The 9,746-nt window shown below is 46.8% G+C and overlaps 1 protein-coding gene across 1 annotated transcript; it reads right to left on the reverse strand.

The window, feature by feature from the left end:
* Positions 1 to 366: 366 nt before the first annotated feature.
* On the reverse strand, positions 367 to 1,128 carry olig4 (oligodendrocyte transcription factor 4; the record flags this gene model as incomplete). Its single annotated transcript, XM_080550489.1, has 1 exon — positions 367 to 1,128. The coding sequence occupies one exon, from the start codon at positions 1,126 to 1,128 to the stop codon at positions 367 to 369; it is 762 nt and encodes a 253-aa protein (XP_080406615.1).
* Positions 1,129 to 9,746: the final 8,618 nt, after the last annotated feature.

The following is a 9,746-nucleotide window of genomic DNA, read 5'->3' on the forward strand; positions in this document are numbered from 1 at the left end:
TGCACAATAGGACACAGCGCTTTCTCCAACTTTGACATTAGTTTTAGTGACTCAAACATCAGCAGCAGCAGCAGCTGTTCTCTGCGTTTCAGGCACAGCAGTACACAATTCTAAATATAACAGAACAATGAAAATGTTTTTGTGAAATAGTCCCAGTGTGTGCATTTAAATATAAACAAAGCAAATGTCATTTAGTAAAAAATAGCAGCAGCATACTCAATGGAAAATACAGTATACACAACATATTTACAAGTCCCGGTGGTCACCAGGCTTTTGAACAGTTCTCCAGGCTTTTGAAACACCAGTCTCTTAACAGTTCACCATCTGTGAGCTGCATAGTCCTGGGCTGGACCAGAGGTGCCTGCTCTACTTGCCCATGGACAGGCTGTGTAGAGTGGAGGTGGTCGTGGGCAGGGGCTGGCAAAGTGAGCAGGGGCAGGGCATGCCTGGGAAGTGCCTGTAGGAGCTGGCCAGGTGGAGAGGGTCCTTCAAAAGGCTCTGCACAGGCGCGTGGTGGTGGAAGCCCAGGTAGCTAGCGGAGGGAGGCGAGTGAGGGCTGGACGGAAGTGATGGATGTTGGAGCGCTGAGGCGGTGCTGCCCACCAGGGAGTGCAGGGAGTGGGCCAGAGGGTGCAGGGGAAGGTGGGCGCTGGGCGCCGGAGCCGGGGGGATTCTGGAATGGGCGACATTGCGACTCTGAGCGGCAGCACTGCCTCCGTACACGTCTCCCACCAGCTTCTTCATCTCGTCCAGGGAGCTGGACAGCATGAGGATGTAGTTGCGGGCCAGGAGCAGGGTTGAGATCTTGGACAGCTTGCGGACGGAGGGGCCCTGGGCGTAGGGCATGACCTCCCTCAGGCCGTCCATGGCTTCGTTCAGGTCGTGCATCCTCTTCCTCTCGCGCCCGTTGACCTTCAGCCGCAGGTCCTGCCCGGGCGGCTCCTTGTCCAGGGCGGATCTGCTCTTGCCTCCCCCGGAGCAGCGGTCAGACCGGCCCGGGCTGGCAGCCCCCTGCTCACGGCAGTAGGCCTGGAACATCTTGTTGGAGAAGATGCTTCCCATGGCGTTGTCTACCACCAGGTCTGGAGACGAGGAGCGGCTGCAGGTGGAGCCGGCATCAGAATCCATCACGGAAGGTTCAGTAAATGAAGCTCCAAATAAAATAAAATATCTATATGTTCTATATCTATATCTTTATCTCGGGTGTGATCTTGAGTTCCCTGAGGGCAGATGCTCTCTCACTCTCACTTCTCTCAGAGCTCAGTAAACACAGTCTCAGGCAGTCTCTGTCCTCTTCAGGGGTCTGTCCCCCTCCAGCCTCACAGGGGTGCATTTATACCCCCGGCCCAACAAAGGAACAATGAGCCGCATAATGAGACACTTAGAGCTGCAGCCAATTGCAGAAGGGACACACTTTCACCCCCTCAAGTCCCTCCGCGTACCCCCCCCCCCCACACCCACGTTTAACTCCCCTTTAAACCCCTTCACCACCCCTCCCTTCCTGATCATTCCCCTTACACATTAACTAGAGCTGGCTTGTGTTCACACGTATGTGTTAAGGCATACATCAAACAGTGAACCAGCACTCTGTTAAAACCCACACCTCAGAGCAGCATCATTGCCTTGTAGTGTGAATGTGTGAAGGTATAAAAGACACCAATGATCATCAGGAGTCAATATTTGTGTGTGAAGACGTTAACCATCATGGTTATAGTGTGTTGAACAACGGGTAAAATGACTAGAACTTACTCTCTCATTAGGATCAGTGTGAGGGGGCTTGGCCTATCCACACCTTAGACAATAAAAGTATCTTGTCATTATCATATTATGATGAGTAAAACATGTTTGAGTAACTTCTGTACAGTTGACGATTTACAGAAAGGTACGCTGTAATGGTGTTTCATTCCAAAACACTGTTGTAGACATGATGCCATTGAAATATGATGACTGTATAGTATGTGATGAAAATAGATCACACAATTATTCAAGTGTAAGCGGACATAGAGTAGTATGTTTAATATGTGTGCTGCACCTCACAATGATTCCAAGACAATTCAAATACTGAACCTGACATGTTGAGAACCGTCGAGATAAATACCAAATGAAAGAGGCAATGTGATTTCAGGTTGTGCTGATCGTTGCTATGACATGGTCGTAAGAATAGACGTGATATGAAACCCTCTATGTGGTGCCTCACCACAGACAAGAACAGTGTTAATGGAAGACTAGGTACAATTCAAGTGGGCTAAGACAAAGAGGTCGAATTCAATACGACTAAGCTCCCAAACAGTCTGTGAAATCACACCTCTATCACCGTGTAAGGGGGTCCTGGAGAGGGGAGGAGGTAGTTAAAAAGATACTAAAGAGTGGGCATGGTATTGTCTCCCCCTCATTCAGTCGTAAAGCCCCCTAGATTGGCTTGGTTGACTTTCTAAGACCCTGCGTAGCGGGGAAGGCCCTCCCTGGCTCTGCAGTGGTCAGTCTTCATTAACATCTCTATAACTCACACACTCACACACAGACACATGCATGTGTGTGTATACAGTGGCAAGAAAAATGTGAACCCTAACCCTTTCAATTACCTGTGTTTCTGCATTAATTGGTCATAAAATGTGATCTGATCTTCATCTAAGTCATAAATATAGACAAACACAATGTGCTTAAGCTAATAACACACAAAGAATTCTAATATTTCATGTCTTTATTGAACACACCCATTGAACATTCACAGTGCTGGTGGAAAAAGTAAGTGAACCCTTGGATTTAATAACTGGTCGAACCTCCTTTGGCAGAAATAACCTCAAGCAAGCGCTTCCAGTAGCTGCAGATCAGACCTGCACCACGTTCAGGAGGAATTTTGGACCATTCTTCCTTACAGAACTGCTTCAGCTCAGCCATATTCTTAAGATGTCTGGTGTAAACGGTTCTCTTGAGCTCATTCCACAGCATCTCTATTGGGTTAAGGTCTGGGCTCTGACTGGGCCACTACAAAAGATTCAGATTTTTTGAAGCCATTCTGTAGTATATTTACTTTGATGTTTAGGGACATGCTGCATCACCCAACCTCTACTGTGGTTCAGCTGGTGGACAGCCACCAGCCATGACGTTATTCTGTAGGATACCTTGATAAACTTGATGATGGCAAGCTGTTCAGGCCCGAGGCAGCAAAATGCTCCCACCACTGTACTTCACCGTTGGGATGATGTTTTCATGTTAGTATGCAGTGCCCCTTTTACGGCATACGGAATGCTGTGTGTTATTCCCAAACAAATCAACCTTAGTTTCATCAGTCCACAAAACATTTTCCCAGTAGCGTTGTGGAGTGTCTAGGTGCAGTTCCAATGATACCTCCTAGCTGTTATTCTAGGTTCTGTTTTACCTCATTGAGCATTCTGTGTTGTGCCTGAGAGTCATCTTGGCTGGATCCCCACTTGTAGGGGGAGTAGCCACAGTACTAAATCATCTCCATTTATAGACAATTTGTCGAACTGTGGACTAATGAATATCTAAACTCTTTGAAATGACTTTGTAACCCTTTCCAGCTTTATGCAAATCAAACATTTTTGATCGTATAGGTCTTCTGAGATTTATTTTTCGCGAGGCATGGCTCACATCGGCAGATGCTTCTTTTGAATAGCAAACTCCAAATGTTTCAGTGATTTTTATAAGTCAAAGTATCTCTAATCCACACCTCCGTTTCATTGATTGGACTCCAGGTCTGCCAACTCCTGCCTTCAATTAGCTTTTGTAGAAGTCATTAGCCTACTCACATACTTTTTCTAACCTACACTGAGAATGATGTATTCAATATGGACAATAACAATGCAATGATTTGTGTGTTATTAATTAAAACAGATTGTGTTTGTTCATTTGTGTAACTTAGATGAAGATCATACCATATTTAAGATAAGACAAATGTGTACATGAATGCAGGTAATTCCAAAGGGTTCACTTTTTCTTGCCACACACACACACACACACACACACACACACACACACACACACATGCCCACACACACATGCCCACACACACAGGCTCTTCTGAATGACACTTGCCTATAGAATGATCACTTGATCAAAAGGACGATGAAATATGTATCGCTGTTTTAGAACAACACATAAACTGTTTAAAAAAACAGCACCTAAACTGTTTTCACACTCAAAAGCACATTTCATTTGGTCGGATGTCTTCCACCCTGTGAAGCTGGAGTCCAGATGTGTGTCTGGTCTTATCATCACATGCCGTTGATATAAAGCCCAGCTTGTACTTTTCCCCACATCATTCTCAGAAGTTGAATGTCAATTTTTGTTGGCTTTGGAATGTCCTGTGTCCTGTGTGAAGTGTTGTCGGGGGGGGGACAGAGTGCTGTGTCATAACACCCTTTATTTTGTGGAGCACAGCTAGCAGAATATCTGAAACCAACAGAGGCCTGCGGCAGGAGCCTGACCTACTGTAGGTACAGACCAAAATAGAACAGGACTTTTCCTCCCTCCTGTCGACTGTGTTTAGTTTCCCTGACTGGAGCTCTGTAGGGCCTCCTGGTTTCTATTTGCCTAAGCCCAGTGGAGGGTCTGGCCGTGGACCGCGTTTGATGATGTGTGTGAAACTGACTTGCTTGAGAGTACATTTGAAATTCATGTGCTTGTTTGTGAGAGTTCATTCTATTGGTTCACTCTAGTGATGTTTGTAGTCTGTTTGTTAGTCTGTGATGGTTGATTTCTGGTTTCTCTGTCATACATACAGTACTTTGTGTGTGTGTGTGTGTGTGTGTGTGTGTGTGTGTGTGTGTGTGTGTGTCTGCTGGCATTGTGCACATGTGTGTGCTCCTCCAACATGCACACACTTGATTTGGGAGAGAGTATGAAGTGGGGCTGTAGGACCCCCCCCCCCCCCCCCCAGGCTTGGACCTCTCCCAGGGCTGATATAATTGGGGGACCTTGAGGGCCAACGAGAGCCATTTATTGGGAGCATATGGATTTTTCCATTGTTAGGCTGCGGGCCAAGATGGCTTCTGGACCCGCTCCTAATTGGGTTCTGTTCTAATTAAGTAAGCTGGACACAAGGGCTCCTATTTAATTCTTTATTTACCTCAGAGACTATTCGAATGGCTGATTTGACTTTCAAACATACTATTTTCCGCATTTCTCAAAGTATACTTCTCTCTCAAATTCACTTACTTTAGACACATGTTATTGTAAGTCTCTCAGGATAAGAGCATCTGCTGAATGGCTCAAAAGTAAATGCAAATGTCATGAGGTTAACTGTAGAGGAGAATGGTATATACTGTATATACACCATTCTCATCGATATATGAAATATAGTATTGGATACAGTGTAGACTTTCCCCTTACTTTCTCACTAAGAACACAAGAGAACTATAAAGGTGACAACATCACCACTACTCATGACAGCATGTGTAGGTGAAAGTATGTGTCATTACAGTAGCTTGAGCCACACCATGTGAGGTACATTAGCCAAGAGAACCAGAGTGATCCATCCTGCTCTGTTCTGACTGCATTTGTAAATGTGTGAGTCTGATGAAACCCTCTCTCTCTCTCTCTCTCTCTCTCTCTCTCATTCTTATTCATGTGTTTACAGAAGCGATGGGCCACACAGAGAGACAGAAGGGACTCAGATCCATGGATTTAATGGATGAAAGAGTAGCCACCCTCCATGTTTTTAAAATAATCCCACTCTCTTTAACCCATGAATGAAAGTGTTTGACTTTCCTCTCTGGCCCGGCACCTTGAAAGACCCCTCCCTCCATTCAGGGGTTCTTTGAGCAGCCATTTTGGGGTTTAGGGACCCCCTTCTGCTAACTCACAGGGTTCAAATCCATGAAAGTGCTCAGGTGACCAGAAAATTAGGGCATTAACACAGGCATATGTTTGTAGCGACAGAGGATCAGGCCAGATTAGGCCCATCGTAGGCAGCGTTAAAGCACTAAGCTGGGAAGCAAACGCCAGTGTGTGTACCGTAAGGCTCCATCACTCTCTCTCTGTCATTGTTGGACTGGATTAGAGGGAGATCCTGTGTACACACGCCGCCCTAATCTGGACCTGTGGTCGGGAGGAGAGACAGCAGAGGACAACACATCAAACCCACGGAGAACAACAGAGACAACGGAGGAGAGGAGATCTGATCCAGTGGTTTGGCTGTTCATCATTCCACTCATCTCCAACCCTCCCCCCCACATCCCTGCGCCCCCCGAGTTTGTTTTGAGGGACTTTTGAGATAGAAATCACCCAAAAAACAAGAACAACAATGTTATCGGCAGAGCACATTGGGATTTCATTCACCTGCTTCACTTAGTTTATGAATCCCCAAAATTGTTTTATGAATACGCATGTCTAAAAAGGAGTACAAGTGAACAGCTTGACAAGTGTTTCCAGCATAGGGAGCGCAGCCCTTTGTTATCACGGAACATCAGGACAAACCGCCCTGTGATTTATCCCTTTACACCAGCCCCGAACAATTGCATTATTTCCACGACAAAAACAGAGACAAGGACGCTATGAAAATACCCCGGGACGTTTATGAGTCACTAAAGAGTCCAATAACTTTCCCTGCACGCTGTTCTTTGGCTCTCTTAATGTTTAAGCGGTGTTGGCGGGGGGTATACTCTGGGGACTGGAGAGAGAGAGGACCAGAGGGTCCCTGGACCCGGGGAGAGAGGCTGATTATGGGGAGCATGAAAGGAGCTCTGGCCCTCTCCTCTGGACCTGAATGGAGCTCAGCCAGCAGGCTGTCCCATACACTGGCCTGCTCCATGCTGCTAGAGCTTCATAAATTACCCCACAACGACCACGGGGGGCAGAGGGGGGGCAGAGGGGAGAGAGGGAGAGAAAGTGGAGAGACAGTGAGCCGACAAGCCCAGAACCAGAAGAGGAGCAGACCCTCATCGGGTACTGAGAAGGCCCAGGCCAGCAGCTCTCCATCAGGTGACTGAGACCCCCATCATGGACCCCCTCCCGGGTGTCAGAAGCCTCAGGCACTTCCCACAGAAATAACCTAAAGTTGAGTTGGGTGGACCACTGCCCCTATATTCAATCTACACTGCTATGAATGACGTAGGCAGGAGACACACACTGTCTGTGGGTAACCCAGTTAACGTCATCTGTGTCTACGACGTGGGTATTAGAATTTCAGGGATTCTTCCTGTAGGCCATGTGGAGGGATGTTACCCTGCTGACAAATGATCCATTAAACCAGAAGGCCTATCAATAGACAAAATCATCTGTGGCAAAAAAAGTACAGGCAGAACACACAAGAGATATCTGACAGGACATTTCTTATTTCGGATAGGAAGAATTCAACAGATGAGACGTATGGCCAGGCTGATGAGACGTATCTCTCTTAGTTGCTGAAAAACTCATATCGTCTCTGCTCCACACCCTTAGACACTCACCCTTTTTTCTCTCCCATAAACAACCGATAACACACACACACACACACACACACACACACACACACACACACTACACAGACACTTGCTTGTGTTTGGTGCAGAGGAGCACAGTGTATCTGGTGGCCATTGTGCCGGCCACACTTTAGAACAGTTGGCTGCTCGCTGGTGCGTGGAGATGGCTTTGTGTCCCCAATCTGCACACTTCTGCCACTCTCTTCCCTCCCCCCTCTGCCCCCCCCCCTTTCCCCTTCCTCATCCCCCTTCTGTGTGATAACAAGGGGACCTGCCATCCCATAATCTCTGTCCCCGACGCCCAGGCACGACTCTCTGTCTTTCATCAGCCACCATTGTTTCAGGCCCTGTTACCTCCGCTTGTGCTCCTTCTCCACGGCAACGGTCCCCTCTCTCACCCCCACCCCCCCCCGTCCCATCTGTGGATAGGCCTGCCATGTGTCTACTGAGGGAGCGCCGGCGGCAACGCCACTGTATGTGGAGTAAATGACGCTGGTCTATTGTCTGAGGCCAGTGTTCAGATCAGCCCACAGCAACTTACTGCTGACCCCGGGGTCAAGGAGCACAATAACCTTAGTTGTTGGTGGCCACTGTGCCTCCTCATTGCCCCAATGATTGATTGACGGGATGCAGAGAGAATGTGCGTATGTGTCTGTGGGTGTGTGTGTGTGTGTGTGTGTGTGTGTGTGTGTGTGTGCATGTGTGCACGTACGTGTGTGTCTCTTTCTTGAATACATGTGCAGACCCATTCCATCAAGTGGGCTCCTTCTGTCTACCCGTCCTTTGATGGCATCAGACTTGTTAGTGACACATAATTGAGTTTATTGGCTGTTGGTTTGATGAACTTAAATGAATAAGTGCAATCTACTTGAATGGGCACATGCCTTGTCAGGACATAACAGCACTGTGAAAGCAGAGTTTATGGAGCTGTTTTACTTCATGCCCGGGTTGTTTGCAGCCAGAAACCCAAAGTGCTTTCTTCACAAGGCTCTTCTTCAGGCTTCTTACAATCAATTCAGCACAGCAATCATTTGGCTATAGCTTTAAAAACATTGTTTTATGTGGTCAAATAAAAGTATGCAGAGCAGCAATTATGATCAGATGTTGTGGTTGCACAAACAAGTAAGCAATTACGATTAGATAGTGTCTCAATATTGCTATGGCCAATTTGATCTAGCCTAATAAGGTTTATTGTTGATCCACCTCATAAAGAATGTTCTGCTTGCCTCCTTAATGTAATTTGCACAAGAAACTGATACATATACACTCATTCACAACAGCTTTAAGGAGACAGAATGAGCAAATAAAAAGTCAAGAAAGAGCAATAAAGAGCAAATGTCTGTATCTGACACACACACACACACACACACACACAAACATGCACGCACACACACGCACACGCACGTACACACATGCACGCAGACACGCACGCACACGCACACGCACACACACACACACACATGGTTTACATGTTGTCGGTCTATCTGGTCCAACCAGGGCTTTAACTTGTATCATCGAGGTCCAGCTTACCATTTTCTAGACGTAGAGTCAATCAATTTAATTTTGTAATTAAATAATTTATTCATTTTGCAATATATTAATATACGTATAGCTGTAGCTGCATCTGCACTGACAGGGCCTGGGTAGCTGAGAGGGAAGATAATCATAATATATTTTTTATTGGTGAAGTAAGTTTTAAAGTCTGAATCTTCTTTTTATGTGTTAGCCGCTTGAAACTCAAGATGGGATGTGGCCAGATCTTTGTGCAGCCTCCTTAGCCCATTGGGCCTCAACATGGACACATGTTGTCGGGCATGTTCTGGAAGTGCTGAGGTTTCACACTCTGAGTAGCCAAGCGATGAGTGGATCTCAGCTGAGCCAGCAGGTTGGTGATATATGGGGCAGTACAGTTCTGGGCCTGTGGAATGGCAGCCAGAGGTTGATGCCTGGGTGGGGAAAGGCGCAGAGGCTCGCCATCCTCTGCATGTGCTGGTTGGTTCTGTGAGCCTGGCACTTCTCTTTGCCCTGGACAACTTTTAAAGACATCAACAATGTTTACCAAGACTATCAACTTATTTTTCTTATACATTTTGGTTTTTCTCATATGGACACACCTGGTATCTGGTACTGCGGCCCTGCTTCTTCTGCTCAAACTGGCGTTTCAGCACAGGCCGGCGCTCTCCTCTTTTCTGGGCACGGCCCACGTAGACCCGCCTCCCGTTTATCTCCCGGCCATTCATCTCATCAGTGCATCTTGGCATCTTCATGCCTTTTGAAGTTGACAAATCCAAAAGCCATGGATTTACCAATGTCATCAGTCATGAC

The sequence above is a fragment of the Nansenia antarctica genome (assembly GCF_963989245.1).
Source record: "Nansenia antarctica genome assembly, chromosome: 1".
NCBI classification, from domain to species: domain Eukaryota; kingdom Metazoa; phylum Chordata; class Actinopteri; order Argentiniformes; family Microstomatidae; genus Nansenia; species Nansenia antarctica.